This window comes from Fistularia commersonii, chromosome 18 (genome assembly GCF_037954325.1).
Source record: "Fistularia commersonii isolate RoL2024-O1a breed Wild chromosome 18, RoL_Fcom_v1.0, whole genome shotgun sequence".
NCBI classification, from domain to species: Eukaryota; Metazoa; Chordata; class Actinopteri; order Syngnathiformes; family Fistulariidae; genus Fistularia; species Fistularia commersonii.
The window spans coordinates 8,991,089-9,009,901 of NC_141301.1; the positions used below are offsets into that span (position 1 = coordinate 8,991,089).

An 18,813-nucleotide genomic window follows, 5' to 3' on the forward strand; every position below is an offset into this window, starting at 1 on the left:
AGTAGAGGAAGAAGGTCATGAAATATGTTAACATGGGCAGAAGGCATTTTTGCTACGTTGAGAAAGTAATGGCTAGAAAAAGGAGAGCGAAATTAACGACTGATAAAGCCAGGCTTATTTTCAAATTTTGGTTGTAAATTTGAAAATATATATATTTTTCAGGATATAATGAAGGAACACAACTTCATTTTTAATTTTTAAATGAGCACAAAAAGTACTATTCAAGATTCAAGATTAAAAGCGTTTATTGTCATATGCACAGTGTAGAAACGTCTTTCCCAGTATAGTGAAATTCCTACTTTGCTGTCTGCAGTACATTTGGATATGTGCTGATAGGAAGAGTGTAAACATTATTATACATATGGTTTTTGATATGAATATGAACAGTGCAATAGAACAGTGGCAGTGGAATTAGATATTTGAGAGCAGCTTGGTGTGCAACACACAAAGTGCAGGTACAAGGATGAGTGCAGTTTAAATGGGCAGTAGTCTTTACATGTGCAAGAAGAATTAGTGTAAGCTGTATTAGAGTCTGATGGCAGTTGGGTAGAATGAGTTCTTTAATTGTGTCGTTCTACATTTCACACTCCTGTACCTCCAGCCTGAGGGTAGGAGTGTGAACAGTCCATGCTGGGGGTGGGTGTGGTCCTTGGCAATGGAGGCAGCTCTCCTGTGGACTCTGCGGTGGTAGATGCTCTGCAGAGAAGGCAGTGGGGTTCTGGTGATCCTCTCTGCATTCTTTACCTCTCACTGCAGGTGTCTGCTGTCCAAAGCAGTGGTGCTGTCATACCACAAAGTGATGAAGCTGGTCAGGGTGCTCTCAACAATGCAGCTGTAGAAGTTGCTTAGGATCTTAGGCGACTTGCCAAACCTCCTCAGCCGCCTCAGGAAGTACAGCCGTTGTTGAGCCCTCCTGACCGCCTGCGTGGTGTTGAGGGACCAGGTGAGGTCCTCTCTTATGTGGACACCCAGGTATTCGAAGCTGCTCACCCTCTCAACCTCAAGACCTTGGAGGAATAGTGGTTGATGAGGTTTCCTCTTCTTCCTCATGTCCACTACCATCTCCTTGGTCTTGTCTGTGTTGAGGGTGAGATTGTTGTCCTCACACCACTTCACCAGACTGGCCACCTCCATCCTGTAGGCCATTTCATCTCCACCGGTGATGCGTCCTATCACTGCGGTGTCATCTGCAAACTTCATGATGATGTCGTCTTCATGGGAGGTGACACAGTCGTGGGGAAACAAGGTGTAGAGGATGGGGCTGAGGACACATCCCTGAGAAGTGGAGCCAGTCACAGAGGTTGGGGTTCAGGCCAAGGGTGGACATTTTGTTTGTTAGCTTGTGCGGTATGACCGTGTTGAATGCGGAGCTGTAGTTCACAAAGAGCATTCTGATGTAGGAGTCTTTGTTTTCTAGGCGGGAGAGGGAGTGGTGGAGGGTGGTGGCAGTGGCGTCTGAGGTGGATCTGTTGGGCCGGAATGCAAATTGCAGGTCTAGTGCAACGCTGGACCAATCATTGGTCTAGTGTTTCCAGGATGTTGTTCTGAATGTGGGAAAGCACCACTCTCTCAAAGCACTTCATGATGATCGGAGTGAGTGCTACTGGCTTGTAGTCATTCAGGCAGATGGGTGGGCTCCTCTTGGGGAAGGGGACAATGGTTGTGTTCTTGAAGCAGGCAGGGATGGTTGGATGATGCTCTGGCTCAGGGAGAGGTTGACAATGGCAGTGAGAACATCAGTCAGCTCATTGGCACAAGCTCTGAGGGTCCAACCCGGGATGTTGTCTCTGGTCCAATTGCCTTGTGGGGTTGATCCTTCTCAGTGCTCTGCATAGCTGGTCTAATGATACTGTTGGGAGAAAGGAGGAGTAAGTAGGGAGGTCGGAGGTCCCATCGTGTGTGTGACTCACCTCTGTGTAGTAGTTGGGGTTGTCGAAGATGTTGAGGTCGTCCGGCACGCTGTCTGCGAAGATGCTGATGCTGGTGGTGAACTTGTGGTCCGTGATGTGCTGCAGATCACATCCTCCCAGGGACAGCGGTGGAGTAGAGGCCATCCAGCTTTTCTCTGTACTGCCTCTTGGCTGTTGTAATGGCCTTCTTCAGTCTGCATCTAGCAACTTTGTACTCTGTCTCATTGCCAGACCTAAACACATGAGGCTTCTGGTAGCCAACGCGTCTGGTTGGGGAACTTCCTGACTTGTATAATGGGCACAATATTGTCAACACAAGTGCTGGTGCACCCAGACACACTCCTGTACGCTGACAGAAGAGTCCTTCCGAGTGGCTGCGGCCTTGAACACATCCCAGTCAGTTGTGGCAAAACAGCTCAGTAGGATGCCCTCTGAATCCAGGGTCCTGAGTTTGATTTCTCGGGTTACAGCGTTTGTCTGTTTTAGTCTCTGTCTGCACGCAAGAGTACAGAGAGATGTGATCTATTGTTACTGTAATGCATCCATAGGTTTCAATGTTTTTTTACTCTGTCGTTTGACTCAACAACAATAATAATTTCTCCAGAATAATTGGAGAAATTGACGATTCTTTTTAATTACAGATTTCATATTGTAATTTAAAACTATCTTATTGATTCAAAAATGTTGATATAAAACATATTTGCACATGATATGTGCCTACCCCGTTTTCAATCGGATTACACTTACCAGGACTCATAAATGTCTATTTGAAGGAAAATGTTTTCGTTTGTTGTTAGTTTCGGGAAGAAATACTTTTGTAAAAAAAATTGCTCATTATATCTAATATTCATGTCGATGTCGAATTTGTTTTAAATCGTCTCCGGAGTTTTTTCTGAAATCCACATTTTTAATTTTCATAATTTCACATATAAATCAAATGAATTATTTTTAAATTCCTTGCTTTGTTTCTGATTTGTCATGCTCACATCTTGTATTTTTAAGGTTAATTTATGTATTTATCATATAAATCTTTTTTTAATTTTTTATTTTGAGCACCTTCAATCATTTACACAATTCACATTTGACTTTTTTCACATTAATCATTGATTTTGTACTCACAGTTATTCCAATGATCCCATTATTCCAGTTATTGTGAAAACAATTGAGAAATCACTTTAAAGGTGGTATTCGTGGGTGAGCACAAATGACTGTAATTGCAAAGACTTTATAAGACTTTAGATTTTCAATAGACACATCTAAGAATCTATTCCTCTTTGTTCACAAAACACTTTGACAAGTTCCTCCTGCAGCTGAGGAGTTTCTGGATGTTCTCCTTGAATCCAGTCTTCATAATTGTCTATAGAACATTAATTTTGTACAGGTCAAGATAGAATGTATTGTCCCTAATGGGACATATGCTTGTGTTAGTCAGTAATGATTTATTACTTATAACACATCTGTTTCTTTTAGCCTCACTTAGGGTATCATTGTACCAATTTTTAAATCCAATAAAGATAAGCTTCTCAAGAATAATATTATCATAATAATAATAATAGATTCCTGGTATAATGTTTTCCAAAAGACTGGTTCTGAGCACTGGCACAATTGTTAATGAGCAGTAAGGATCAGTGAGAATCAGTCAAAAGCCAATATTCCCATTGTGCTGCTAATGATTAGCACTATTGCTTTTTATTCTAGAGCGGGGGTGTCAAACTCAAATACACTGTGGGCCAAAATGTAAAAATCGGTACAAGTCGAGGGCTTGAGCGGTTCAATTTTTTTTGAAAAACCTATTGAAATGAACTTGTTGCACTTGGTTACCATGAAACAATAAAGCTTTTAAATTTTTACCTATTAAAACCAAATTAAACATTAAAATAAATAAAAAATCGTTTTACTGGGAGACTTCAACGCTCACATGGGCAACAACAGTGCGACTTAGAAGGGCATGACTGGGAGGAATGCCCCTTTCCCCCGATCTGAACCGGAGCGGTGTTTTGTTATTAGACTTCTGTGCCTGTTACGGATTGTCTATAACAAATACCATGTTCAGGCATAAAGGAGTCCATATGCGCACTTGGCATCAGCGTACCTTAAGCCACAGTTCTTTGATCGACCTTGTGGTCGTATTGTTGGGCTTGGAGCTGCATGTCCTGGACACTCAGGTGAAGAGAGGGGCAGAGCTGTCAACTGACCACCACCTGGTGGTGAGCTGGCTCCGATGGTTGGGGAGAATGCCGGTCAGACCTGGTAAACCCAAACGTCTGGAAACTGTCTGGCAAACTCCCCTGTCAGGGGAAGGAGTTTCAACTCCTACCTCCAGCAGAACTACAACCACATCACTTGGGAGGCGGGGGACATTGAGTCCAAATGGTTCATGTTCCGTGCTTCTATTGTTGAGGTGGCAGACCAGAGCTGCAGCCATAAGGCGGTCGGCACGTGTCGAGGCGGCATCCCTCAAACCCACAGGTGGACACCAGCGGTTAGGGATGATGTCAAACTGAAGAAGGAGTCCTATCAAGCCTGTCTAGCCTGTGGGGTTCCAGAGGCACCTGACATGTATTGGCAGGCCAAACAGCATGTGGCTTCGGTGGTTGCCAAAAACTCGGGCGTGGGAGGAATTCGGGTAGACTATGGAGAACGACTTCCGGTGGGCGTTGAGGAGATTCTTGTCCACCCTCCAGCGGCTCAGGAGGGGAAATCAGTGCTCCTTCAACACCGTGTACAGTGGGAGCAGGGCCCTGCAGACCTAAACTCGAGGCATTGTAGATCGGTGGCAGAAATAATTCTGAGACCCTTCTCAACCCTGTTGAAACGCCTACCAATGAGGAAGCAGAGCGGACACACCTATTTCTGGGACTGAAGTTGCTGAAGCAGTCAAAAAGCTCTCCAGTAGCAGAGTTCTGAGGGTGCATGGATGTTGGGGACAGTGCAGTTGGAATGGCAGACCGGGGTGGTGATCCCCCTTTTTAAAGAGGGGGATTGGAGGGTGTGCTCCAGCTACGCGGGACTCACACTCCTACACCTCCCTGTTAAGGTCTATTCAGCGGTGCTGGAGAAGAGGGTCCGTTGGGTCCGTTGAACCTCAGATCCAGGAGGAGCAGCGTAGTTTTCGTCCTGGCCACAGAACAGTGAACAAGCCCTAGACCCTAGGCAGGGTCCTCGAGGGGGCATGGAGTTTGTTCAACCACTCTACATGTGTTTTGTGGATCTGCCCTTTGTCACGGATTCTGCAAATAACTTTTTTGGACAAAATTTCAAGGCACAGCCAATGTGTCAAGGGGTTTGGTAGCCGCAGGATAGAGTCTCTACTTTTTGCAGATGATGCAGTTCTGTTGGCTTCATCACGCCATGATCTCCAGCTCTCACTGGAGCGATTTGAAGCTGAGTGTGAAGCAGCCGGGATGAGGATCAGCACCGCCAAATCCAAGACCATGGTGCTCAACCGGAAACAGGCTAAATGCCCACTCCAGGTCGGGAAAGTAGTCCTGCCACAAGTGGTTAAGTGTCTAGGGGTCTTGTTCACGAGTGTGAACATGCTGTGAGTAGTGACCGAAAGAAGAAGGTTTGTGGATACAAGAAGCCGAAATGCGTTTTCTCCTCAAGGTGCCGGACTCTGTAAGAGCTAGGGTAAGAAGTTCAGTTATCTGGAGGAGCTCGGAGTAGAGCCACTGCTCCTCTGCATAGAGAGGAGTCAGATGAGGTGGCTCAGGCACTGGTCAGGAAACCTCCTTGACGCCATCCCGAGGGAGGTATTCCGGGCATGTCCACCTGGAAGGAGACCACGGTGAAGACCCCAGGACACTCTGGGAAGACTATGTCTCTTGGTTGGCCTGGGAATGCCTTGGGGTCCCCCCAGAGGAGCTGGACCATGTAGGGGAGAGGGAGATCCTGGCCTCACTGCTCCGGCCTCTGCCCCTTTGACCCAACTCCAAATAAACGGTAGAAGATATATGGATGAATAAATAAAAAATCAGTTGCAACAATTTCTTATGGCTTTATCTGCAGCATTTCCAGGGTAATTTTTAATGATTTTTTTTTTTTCACAGCCAAAAAAGAATTTCCTTATCGTACCTAAAAAGATACAAAAAGGAAACATATTACAGCTTAGTTTCTGCTCTTTGATACTTTCTAGTCTAGGCTAGAACCTTGAACTGACAAAGCTTATATGTTCTTGCCTATAAGCAACAACAATAAATTCAAGAAAAATCGGTTGTATTTATTTCTTATGACTCTATAAGCAACGCATTCTCATCCCAATGTGTTAACCGCCTGAGGAATGGTGAAGCTTCCCTCAGCATCACATACCAACGCATTAGATGTCCTCTTTTCGTCATTTTTCGAAGAACCTGGAGAAGCGTCTAATTTCTTTTTCTAATTTTTCCACAACACATTACCATGCGACACATATCGGCGCATTAGTCACCCCTTTCTCATCGGGTGTCGCGCCAGTGAAGGGGCGCGATCTCTCCTTTAGAACACAAACGTGCAAAATACTTACTCCGCTTTTATTTTCGTTAGGTTTCGAGAGAAATACAAGTGTTGATGTGGACATGACGCTCAAGGTCCGCAGAAAAATGACGAGAAAGGGGTTCCTAATGTGTCTGTATGTGACGCGAAAGGAAGCCTTCAACATGCGTCAGGCGGTTGACGCACTGGGCTGAGAATGACGCGTGAAAGGCAGCTTTTCCTGAGCAATTCCTGGTGTATTTTCTCCAAGCTCCTGCCCACCAGTCCACTCTTTTGACCACACATCGTGGGCGCTCCATCTGTTGTCAGTGCCGCAATTCTATCCCAAGGCATCCGCACACTGCTTCAAAGATATCCTTTCCTGTAGTTGTGCCATGCGTTGATCTTAACCCCAAAAGTTCCTCTGTTACACACAGATCTGAGTCCACTCTAGGAATAAAAATCGACAGCTTTGCCGTATAAGAAGTGTCGCTTCTGTCTCCATAACCATACGTTCTCTGCCTCCTACCTGTCTGGAAAACTCAGTTTTCAAACTCCACCTTTCTTTTTGTGGGGAGAAGGCTAGCTAACAGTTGACAATAGGTAACTTAACAAGGCCATTTGATGAGAGGGTGGGACTTGCGCTTGCCGGCACACTATTGACGCACCACAGCACTCAAAGTGCATTGTGGGACTTGCACACCACTTGTACAACACTCAAACACCACGGGCCGGATTTGGGCTGTGGTGTTTGAGTTTGAGTTCGACATATGTGTTCTAGAGGAATTACACTACCCCTTTGGTAAGGCTGTTCAACATTATATGCTAATATGTCGTATCAAATCTCATCATATCTTTTTTTTCACTTTGACATAAATTCTCACAACTCAACTCAGACAATGACGATTTTGTACATTTTCACAGATGGCTGAAGCAGGTGCATTTTCAATTTGAATAATGCTAATTCTCTTTGAATAACTGCTGCTCCTCAAAATTACTGATGGGTAGTCCAAGGTCAGTTTATCCATAAATTTAAAAGATTGTTATGTATTTTCTTCATATAATCTGGTCTTTTCCTGCTATGGGTCAAAATATGACTCCCAAAATCTCCACAAAAGCTTTATGTGGTGGCTAAACTGTTGATCAGATGCTACTTCGATACATCTGAAAAATTACCTCGGTTGCTCCTTTGAGAGGTTGCCAGGGCGAATCATCCGTCTCCATCCAACCCTGTCCTCTGCATCTTTTTCTCTCCACATAATATAAGAAAAACTGTTAAAAATCAATAGCTACCCGGCGTGGTTAACCTGCTGATATCAACCCCTTTAACAAGACAATACAGTTATTGATCTAAATGCTTCCTATGCTTCTTTTTTCTTGGTTCAATCGAGTGAACTGTTGTAATTATAATATTGATAAACTCAAAGTCTAGTATGTTCCAATATCAGGTACTCTTAGCCTGCTCTCTCCTGATTATAGGCATAACTTTTTTGCCACAATGATGCCGAATTTGCAGTAATCAAACATATCTGATGGGTTGAAGGCTTGAACAGTAATCTGCTGTTTGGTCAGTTATTTCATAAGTCTAATTTATAGAGAATTCTCATGGAGATAAATTGGTATAACTGATCTCACCTGCAGACATCTCTCTTACCAACTCAGCCAAATCTGCAGCTACAAGAATCTGTTTCTCATCTCATACCTTAAACAAAAAATGCAGTCAGACCTCTGCAAATGTACTATTGCATTGCTTTGAAAAACGTTATTTTCGAGGCACAGTACGTTTTGGTTTTGGAAACATTGCTGCGTTTTTTTTTTTTTGTTGCTTCATTTGAATACATTCCCTCTATTTATATCCAAGAATCAGGAAATTAGTGCTGGATTCCTTTTTCAAATGGAGAGTAGACAATGTTTAAAATATTTTTTTTTTATGAATGAATACATAAATAGAGAAATACTAAATTGACGACATTCTATTAACTAGGAGATACTCGTCACGTGATTCACCAGCTTTGAGCCCAAAACTCTTGTCATAGTGCCTCCTGTATGCAAAACTTGGTAATTGTACTTGAGCTCTTTTTTGTTTCTTTTTCTTTTCTTTTTTTTATTTTAATATGTTCTGAGTTTTTACATTCATGATCGATGCCGTCATTTACATGACTACTACTACTACTACTACTACTACTGCTGCTGTTGTTGTTGCTTCAACTAGTAGTGATTATAATGTGATGATCCTTAAAAAAAAATCAAGGTTATATTGATGATAATAAAAATCATCATCATAAATAATAAACAATCATGATAAATGTTACTGCTTTGGACCTCAATTGATTATAGTTAAGAAAATGTGTTTTTATTAAAATGGGCGCAAAAAAGCGGAACTGAATTCAGTTAGTTTGACACGTCAGCGGTCAGCGCCGGAGGTATTTACAAGATGCACACTTCCTGGCTTCCCTAAAAAGACCTGTTTTGAGTCAAACGTTTGATTATACTTTGGTGTAAGCGTTTCAAACAAAGCTGCTGCTATTCGCTGGGACACACAGAGACGCCGTTCGATTTTATTTGGACTCATTTTGTGTAATCCAGCCGTTTAATTTTTTTTTTGTATAGCATGCTTCTAATTTTGCTATCACCACCAGGTATGCTTACTTTGATATGATGCTTGGCAGGGTTATTTTTCATCCCTTGCACGTCCTTCATATTTGCCTCAGCCTTCCTGACTATTTTTCCCCGTTTACATAAATGAATGGTTGGAGATCAAACTGTGAATGTAAAAAATGCGAAACGTCAATGTCATTGAATTGATTTTACACTCTAAAATTAGAAATTCCTTCCTGCAGATTAAGATGAAAGCTGCTATTTCAAACACAGTTGTCTGTCTCTATTCCATTTTTCTTATTAACTAATACATTTGAAATGTCAAATTTTTAACCTGATCATTTCACCTGTCATTTATTTTATTATAACTTTAAGTAAAGAAGCTTCAATCTATGCATATGCTACATTTTCTTCTTGACCATTCACTTTGGGTTGGACATTGTGTTTTTTTAGCCCACAGCAAAGGCAACACCTCACTTAACCTGTATGGCAAATGTTTAAACAGCTAACGTTTCTTTGCTTACCATTATCCTGATGTTCTTTGCCTCACGTACTGACAGTTGCCAGTTTTGAATTAAGTACACAGGACATACATTTTGTCAGGATTGTGACCTTTCTCTTTTGCACAAAACCTCTTCCTTTTTTTTCCAGATTTGCTGAGGGCAAGCCATGTTTGATTCCCAACCCTCCTGCATGGAGCACTCAGATTTAATTGCACAGAGGAATGGGCGGCAGAGGAAGTTGGCAGGTGCCACCCCTCCAAACATGAGGGATATAGACATGAAGGAGATTGACAGGAGAGAGGCAGGTGCCTCTGAGCGAGATGTAGATGAGGAAGCAGATGGTCTTATCGCAGGATCGGACTCTGAAGAAAGGAGGCGACACAGAGTCCGACATGGAATTCAGGGTGAATTGGGAAATGTTTTGCTTCTTTTGTTCCTGTATGTGCTGCAGGGGATTCCTCTGGGACTGGCTGGCAGCATCCCTTTGATTTTACAGAGTAAAACAGTTTCCTATAAGGATCAAGCATTCTTTAGTTTTGTTTTCTGGCCATTTAGTCTCAAGCTCCTCTGGGCACCTCTGGTGGATGCACTGTACTTCAGCAAGTTTGGTAGAAGGTAATGATAATGTATATTTTCTGTTTATCTTCCCATTGTACTGTGTATAGAAGCGTTTCTGACTTATTCTATTGCCTCTCACATGTTATGCAGAAAGTCATGGTTGGTGCCCACCCAGTATCTGCTCGGCCTCTTCATGCTCTACCTTTCTGTAAAAGTTGACTCTTTGCTGCAGGCTGGTCCTGATGTTGTGACACTTACTGCAGTTTTTTTTATGTTAGCATTTCTAGCTGCCACACAGGTAAGCATTCTTGACAATTGTGAAACATTTAAAAGGAAAAAAATATGTTTTTTTTTCTTTCCTCTGCAAAGCTTAATTTGCAATCCCTCTCTGACTCTTAGGACATAGCTGTTGATGGCTGGGCCCTGACTATGTTGTCCAGGGAGAATGTGGGATACGCATCTACTTGCAATTCGGTGGGTCAGACAGCTGGCTACTTCCTGGGCAATGTACTTTTTCTAGCCCTAGAGTCTGGGGATTTCTGCAACAAATACCTCAGATCAGAGCCGAAGGACACGGGAATCATCACATTGTCAGGTATATCAGCGGAGAGCTTTTATAAATACATGGAAACCAAAAATATTTCTACATGATTTGTTTTTCATAAATATGTATAAGTGCATTCATTTATTTGACTTGCTTACAAATCTTGTTTTTTAGCTATTTTCAACACAAGACACGATTGAGTCTGTATATACCGGCTGCACTTAATGCCAATAAAACCTCAGGAAGCTGTTGAGTTGAAAATCAGGCTAATGTTGAATGCCTAAAAATGTCTAGAAAATCAATCATACTTAAGTAAAGAAGACTCAGTTAGGTTACTAGTCAGTTAAAAAAATTATTTAAAAAAACAAAACAATATAAAGTACATGGTGTCTTTATTGTTCTTAATCAAATGGCTGGCAGTAGACATCCTGTCACATCCCACAACCAGTCAACTGTTAATAACTAAACAGTATTTGTGTCCAGCTGGTTACCTGCCGGGACCATAGACACTTCATCGTGATAGGGTAGTTTGAATGTAAAAAAAAAAAAAAGAAACTTTAGAAATTTCAAATGAACAACATTCATTCCTATAGTTTTTTTATCATATCACTGCTAGCTAGTGCTGATACATACATACATACAAACGTGTGTGTGTGTGTGTGTGTATGTATGAATATGTATTTATATTTATAGATGTATTTGTACATAGGAAAACGTATATATACATATGTGTATACATGCATATATATATGTGTATGTGTATACATACACATACAAACATATATATGTGTGTGTGTGTGTATATAAATATATATACACGTATATGTGTGTTTGTTTGTATTTATGTATGTGTATGTTTTTATATATATATAGTGTGTGTGTATATATGTAAGAATATATATTTATATTTATAGATGTATATGTATATAGGAAAAAATCTATACGTATGTGTATACATGTGTATATGTGTGTATGTGTGTACATATACAGTACATACATACATACATACATACATACATATATATATGTGTGTATTTGTTTGTATCCATGTACTGTAAATATGTGTGTGTATATATACATACATATTTCACTGCTATTTCACTGAACAAGGTAAAGTATATGTTTTCAAATTAAATTGATAATTGAAATATATATTTTACCTGGTTAATGTGATTTTGTGCTCCTGAACCTCTGCAAATAGTGTCTGCACAATGGGGCTGTAAAAGCTCAGTAAATTGCATTGTGGGCAGCTGTTGCATACATGGTATAATTTGAGCGACAAGAAATGTTAATTTCTTGTTGCACATTTTATTTTAATGTTACAAGATCACAATGATTTTCAAATTTATAATTACGTTAAAAATAAATAAAGTTGATATAAATCACATACTTTATTTTCCATGGCCACATGGAGCTACAGCAGAGGAATGAAAGAGCCACATGTGGGCTACTGATCCCTGGCAGAGGCCATTTGATTATATTGAGTTTATTGCTTAAAAAAATGGTGATCAGAGCTTTGTGATTCGGCACGTTCGCAAAAAATATTAAAGTACGCTACAACATTGCCCACTTGGTGTTGATTTGTGCCAGAAAAAAAGACACCCCCATATATAGATTCGGAGTAGATTCACGTATTCCCATTGTTCACATTGAGTGAAGAGCAGCGTTGAAAATTGAGACTGATCAGACCATAGCAACATTCTTTCAGTGTATTCTTCAAATGTTGGACTCCCTCTTCTTTGTCATCTTGTGCTGTAGACTTCCTGTTTTTTTGGGGACTGGTTTTCCTGGTTTCCACGACACTGGTCGCTGTCTTCAAAAGGGAAAATCCGCACGGTACAGAAAAAAGACGGGTCCAGGAAGAGACTCAAGGCGTGATGGACACCTTCAAGTTGCTGCTCTCTATCATCAAGATGCCCACTGTCCTCACCTTCTGCCTCCTGCTTCTCACGGCCAAAGTACACAACCGTCGGTAGATGAGCGGTATATTGGCAAAGCGTGACTGCATTTTCCACAGTTCACCTTTTTGCCTGATTTTCACCCCCTTCCCCTTCCCTCCACATGTCCTCTGCCTCCACAGATTGGCTTCTCCGCGGCAGACGCAGTGACCGGCCTGAAGCTGGTGGAGGCCGGTGTTCCCAAAGCGCAGCTGGCTCTGATAGCAGTGCCCATGGTGCCTCTGCAGATCCTTTTACCAGTGATCATCAGTAAATACACAGCAGGCCCCAGACCTCTGGATGTTTTCTACAAGGCATTCCCTTTCAGGTTATAAAGAACACAGCGGCACACAGGCGCATATGCACGCAAACACACACACACACACAACAAACTTAAATCTAACACTGTTGTTCTGTGGCTACAGGCTGATCATAGGGCTGGTGTTCGCGCTGCTCGTATGGTGGACCCCGAGTGTAAAGCAGGAAGGAGGGTTCCCCGTTTACTACTACAGCATAGTGGTACTCAGCTACGCCTTGCATCAGGTTTGTTGTCTCTTTTTTTGTCTTCCTTTTTATTGTTTCCAGAAACTATATCAGCTCAAATTGCAATGAACACAAATTAGTCACACTGTCATTTTGTATTATCTTTGAATTCTGCAGGAAATCAAATGATCACTTGAAACCAAGATGGTAGATGCAATATTCCAATTTTGTTATTTCCTCATTCGAAGAACTTCCTTTTTTTATTTATTAAATGTGCTCTTGTACTGTTTCTGCTCCTGGAATATCCTGCCCTTGTTTTTTAAATTCATAAATAGCTCTTTTGTTATCTCTCAATTAGGGATTGGCACAAAATGACCTGAACTTTTACCGAAAAAAGAAAAAACAGTTTATCGGTAAATGACTGCCAGTAATTTTGTTTTTATCTGATGCAAGCTGGATAAGATAACTGTTAAAATTTATTTAAAAAAAGCCTCTCACAAGTATTTAAATGAAAATAAAATGAAACGGTACTGCGACATGAAACAGAAAGCATACTTTCTGTTACAGAAAGCAAACATAAATTAAATAAATACTTAAAATACACAGAGATACTTTAAATAGAAATATTAATACAAAATATTAACCTCTTTATAAAAGATTATGCACAGTTCGAATATGTGTTTTAGATAGCTACTGTTTTTATTTATGGGATTCATTCACACATTCATTGGTATTGCTTCTGTGAGCAGCTGTTGTTCTCTGCTGGTTTCCAATTTTGCACGAGTGTTAATATATTTTCTTTCCTTTTGTTTATGCTTCTGTTTAATTTTTTTAGCTGTCTTTCTAGCTGTTTCTAGCTGTCACCTGATCACCACTTGGTGCTGAGCTGGCTCAGATGGTGAGGGAGGATGCTGGTCAGACCTGGCAGACCCAAATGTAACGTGAGGGTCTGCTGGGAACGTCTGGCAGTGTCCCCTGTCAGAAGCAGTTTCAATTCCCAAATCTAGCAGAACTGCAACCACGTCCCTTAAAATTGCGTCTGAATGAGTCATGTTCCGTGCTTCCATTGTTGAGGCGACAGACTGTAGCTGCTGCTGTAAGGCGGTCGGCAACCCTCGAACCCGCTGGTGGACCGCAGCGCTGAGGAATGCCGTCAAACTGAAGGAGTCCTATTGGCCTTTTCTGGCCTATGGGGCTCCGGAGGCAGCTGACAGGTACCGGCAGGCCCGTTGGCCTGCGGCTTCGGTGGTTGCCGAGGCAAAAACTCAGGCGTGGGAGGAGTTTAGGGAGGCCATGGAGGATGACTTCCGGTGGGTGTCGAGAAGATTCCGCTCCACCACCTGGCGGCTCAGGAGGAAAGCAGTGCTCTGTCAACACTGTGTACATTGAGTGGGGAGCTGCTGACCTCAACTTGAGACGTCGCAGATCAGTGGCAGGAATACCTCCGAGGTCTCCTCAATCCCATTGAAATGCCTTCCATTGTGGAAGCAGAGCTGGGGGAACTGGAACGGGCACACCTATTTCTGGGGCTGAAGTTGCTGAAGCAGTCAAAAAGCTCTTCAGTAGGAGGGGTGGATGAGATACGCCCCGGGTTCCTCAAGGCTATCGATGCTATAGGGCTGTCCTGGCTGACATGCCTTTGCCGCATTGCGTGGATGGTGGAGACAGTGCCGCTTGTCACCGATTTTGTTCATAACTTTTATGGACAGAATTTCTAGGCACAGCCAGGGCGTTTAGGGGATCCGATTAGGTGGCCGGAGGATTGAGTCTCTCCTTTTTTCAGATGATGTGGTTCGGTTGGCTTCATCAGGAAATGATCTCTAGCTCTCATTTGAGTGGTTCGCAGCCGTGTGAAGCGGCCAGGATGAGGATCGGCACCTCCAAATCTGAGACCATGGAGCTCAACCGGAATGGGCGGAATGCCCGCTCCGGGTCAGGGGAGAGGTCCTGCCCCAAGTGGAGGGGTTCTAGTATTTCGAGGTCTTGTTCATGATGGATGGAGCGAGAGATCGACAGGCGGATCATTGCAGTGTCTATAGTGATGCAGACTCTATACCGGTCTGTCATGGTGAAGAGCGCTTTGCTTTCTGGCTCAGCTCTCAATTTACCGGTCGATCTACATTCCCACCCTTACCTATGGTCACGAGCTGTGGGTGGTGACCGAAAGAATGAAATCGTGGATACAAGCGGCTGAAATTCTTTCTCCGCAGGATGGCGGGACTCTCCCTTAGAGATAAGTTGAGTAGTTTGGTCATCCGGGAGGAGCTCGGAGTAGAGCCGCTGCTCCTCTGCATAGAGAGGAGTCAGATGAGGTGGCTCGGACATCAGGTCAGGATGCCTCTTGGCCCGGAGGTATTCCGGGCCTGTCTATCTGGGAGGAGACCACAGGGAAGACCAAGGACATGCTGAAGGGACTATGTCTCTGGGGTGGCCTGGGAATACCTTGGGGTTCCCCCAGAGGAGTTAGACCATGTGGCGAGGGAGAGGAAGGTCAGGGGGAGGTCACTGCTCGGGCTGCTGCCCCATGACCCGACCCCGGATAAGCGGGGAGAAGATAGATGGATGGATGTTTAACTTTTTATTATTCTTTCTATTATTTCTCTGTTTAACTCTCCATCATGTAACTAACTGTATATTGTAAAAAGCAACCCCTTAATTTTCATTGCATGCCTGATAATTTAAATATGAAGTGTTTTTTTGTTTTTTTTTGCACACTACCCCAACATCTCATCCTAATTTTGCACTGCCTCCATTGGTGTGTACAGTACGATACGCAATATTTATATAATGTATACATCCTCCAGGACAACTTACCTCTGACCATTACCTGCACAAGGCATTCCTTTTGTTTCTCTTTCTTTTGTCTACAGGACTGTCTCAGAAAATTTGAATATTGTGATAAAGTTCTTTATCTTCTGTAATGCAATTACAAAAACAAAAATGTCATACATTCTGGATTCATTACAAATCAACTGAAATATTGCAAGCCTTTTATTATTTTAATATTGCTGATTATGGCTTACATCTTAAGAAAAATCAAAAATCCTATCTCAAAATATTACAATATCATGAAAAAGTAATTTTTGTTTTTTCAATTGCATTACAGAAGATAAAGAACTTTATCACAATACTCTAATTTTCTGAGACAGTCCTGTATATTGCACAGAGTCTTGTTCATTTACATCCATATTCTTACTTGCACATTTTTTTTTTCTACGATTTCGATTTGCACTATTTGCAATGCTGCTGTGACAATTGAATTCTTATCTTTATCTTATCTTGAAGAAGTTTTAACCGGGGTTGTCTGTGTCCCAGGTGGCTCTCTATAGCATGTACGTCGCCTGCATGGCGTTCCACGCGAAAGTGAGTGATCCCCTGATCGGGGGCACTTATATGACGCTTCTGAACACGGTGACCAACCTGGGCGGGAACTGGCCGTCCACTCTGGCGCTGTGGATGGTGGATCCCCTGACCTGGAGGGAATGCCAGGGGGCTCCCAGTCAAAGCTGCGGCTCTGTGGACGCGGCGGGGGTGAGCGGACATAAGCGGGAGGAACTGGGTGCTGCAAGTGTCCAGGTGTTAACTGTTTTTTTTTTTTTTTTTTATATCACCAGCTTTGTGTTAAGGAGGGTGGCACGTGCGTGACAACTCTGGACGGTTACTACGTGGAGTCCGTGATGTGTGCTGTGATCGGATTCGCCTGGTGGGTGGTGTTGGGAAAGACAATGAAGAGACTGCAGGAGGAGACACCCTCCGCATGGAGGTGCCAAGCTAATCGCTGACTTCATTCTTCCAGATATTTCTGCCTCAAAACCACCCCAATGCCAGATCCGATTATTTCCATATGTCTCTTTAGGGACAGATTATTCTGAAGATTCCTTATTTAACAGAAAGTACCTTGATTTACTATCACATTTCGAGACGACATTAAAAAAAAAACAGTCTGATCGTCCGCCTCTGCTAATTAAAAAAAAAAAAAGAAACAGAAAAGAAGAGGAATAGTGTGAGAAATCGGTCAAACAGCAAACTTAAAGTCTCCCAGATTTGGAAGTGGTTTAAGTTGCTACATTATATTTTTAATCCAAAGACAAAACCAGCAAGGGAAAAATTTCCATAGCCAGTTGTTGAGTCTATATTTTCATCAACATCAAAAATGGGTACATGTAGAATTACTGTAGTAACTGTAGTTTTAGTGTTGCTACATTATTCACAGCTGGTTTCAGCTCAAGCTCAGCGGTATCAATGTAGTATAATACATTATGTGCTATAAGATATTTACAACCAATGTCTTTGTGGAAATATTTTCCCAGCTCTTTGTCTTGGGGTGGGGGGGGGTTAATGTAGTTGACACTAACCATCTGTTTTTATTCCCCCCTCAACCCAGCCTATAAATGAGGCCCATCCAACACTAAAGATTGGCTGTAGTTGCTCTTTGATTCAGATCCAAGTCATTGTGATTTTTTTTTTTTCTTTTTTAATTTTTTTTCTTAAATCATTGTAATACACGTGTTTTTTCTTTTAGTGTGCCTTATTGTCCGATGAAAAGTGTCGAAGGTATCGTTTCTCTTGTTTTCAGACATTCCTCACAATGTAAGCAAGGCGGTCCGTTATTGTAGTTTTCTACAAATCCTCATCAGCATTGATTAAACAATGTGATTCAAGGTATTAAATTGATTAAATTTTTTTACACATATTTTTCTGACTATCCTCAAATTAATTTTCATCTGGCCTTGTCCGATGGAGGTTTCAGTTCCTCTCTTGATCAGCAAATGTTACACGAAAGATTCTTGCCTCACACTGAGTGTCTCAGTTGTCACAACGTGTAGATGTCAATGAGTGAATCAGTTTTTGAGTACACTCAATGCAACATCCAGGAGAGGCTCGGAGTTGGGCCAGATGAGGTGGCTCAGTTCTAAGCGCCTCCTGGACACCTCCCTGGGGAGGGAGGCGTCCCACCGGGGAGGAAGCCCTTGTGAAGACATAGGTGTATTATTTTCTGTGGCTTGTTTTTTTTTTTCCCCCCAAGTACATTATTTTCCCCCATTGGCAGGACACTTGGAAGAGAAAAAAATCATGGTCCTTTTGCATTGTGTACATTAAAACTGAACATCGCAGTATTTTCTGTAAAGCATTGAAAAAAAGAAAGTTCAGTCTCATTTGCATTTTAAGATATTACGAGATCTCAGATTTCCTTTTCTCGGTTCAAGAGATGGGTCAGTCCCATGGCTGGAAAGAAAAAGGTTAACTGTAGTTTCCATTTTTGTGACTTGTTCAAAGCAGGTCTCAGTCATCCAGGTCAAGGCTGAATGTTGTCAAATATTGTCCTGGCAACTAGAGAGGCCTCTCTGGTTCGAATAGCCTGTAGGAGTTTGCGGTAAATAACTGCAGGCGTTGGGTGCTGGTCTAAGTAGAGGATGCGTTATGAGTGAGACGTTGTGCAGAATGGGGTTGTTATGTTAATAAGCGCGTTGTCGTGTGTGTGACAAACACACCCAGTTTCTCTGTTTCTCTCGATCCACATCTATATAGCGGTATATATATGTGTGTATAAATATATATATATATATATGTATATATATATATATATATGTGTATATATATATGTGTGTGTGTGTGTATATGTATATATGAGTGTGTATATATATGTATGTGTATATATATACACAGTTAGATAGATAGGTGTGTGTATATCATTTATATATGTGTGTGTGTGTGTATATATATATAGATAGATATATATACACACACACAGTAATGCTTTATCGCAGGCCTGGCCAACCTGTGGCTCCTGAGCCGCATGGGGCTCTTACGTTCATGTCGACTTTTGTATT

General features: G+C 42.1%; 1 protein-coding gene across 1 annotated transcript; it reads left to right on the plus strand.

The window, feature by feature from the left end:
- The first annotated feature begins 8,860 nt into the window (after positions 1-8,860).
- On the plus strand, positions 8,861-17,672 carry slc33a1 (solute carrier family 33 member 1). The gene is made up of 9 exons (XM_086164396.1): positions 8,861-8,998; positions 9,609-10,075; positions 10,169-10,316; positions 10,418-10,613; positions 12,321-12,520; positions 12,643-12,827; positions 12,925-13,042; positions 16,298-16,513; positions 16,597-17,672. Exons 2-9 carry the CDS (start codon positions 9,627-9,629, stop codon positions 16,762-16,764), a joined length of 1,680 nt encoding a protein of 559 aa, XP_086020522.1. The 5' UTR covers positions 8,861-8,998; positions 9,609-9,626; the 3' UTR covers positions 16,765-17,672.
- Positions 17,673-18,813: the final 1,141 nt, after the last annotated feature.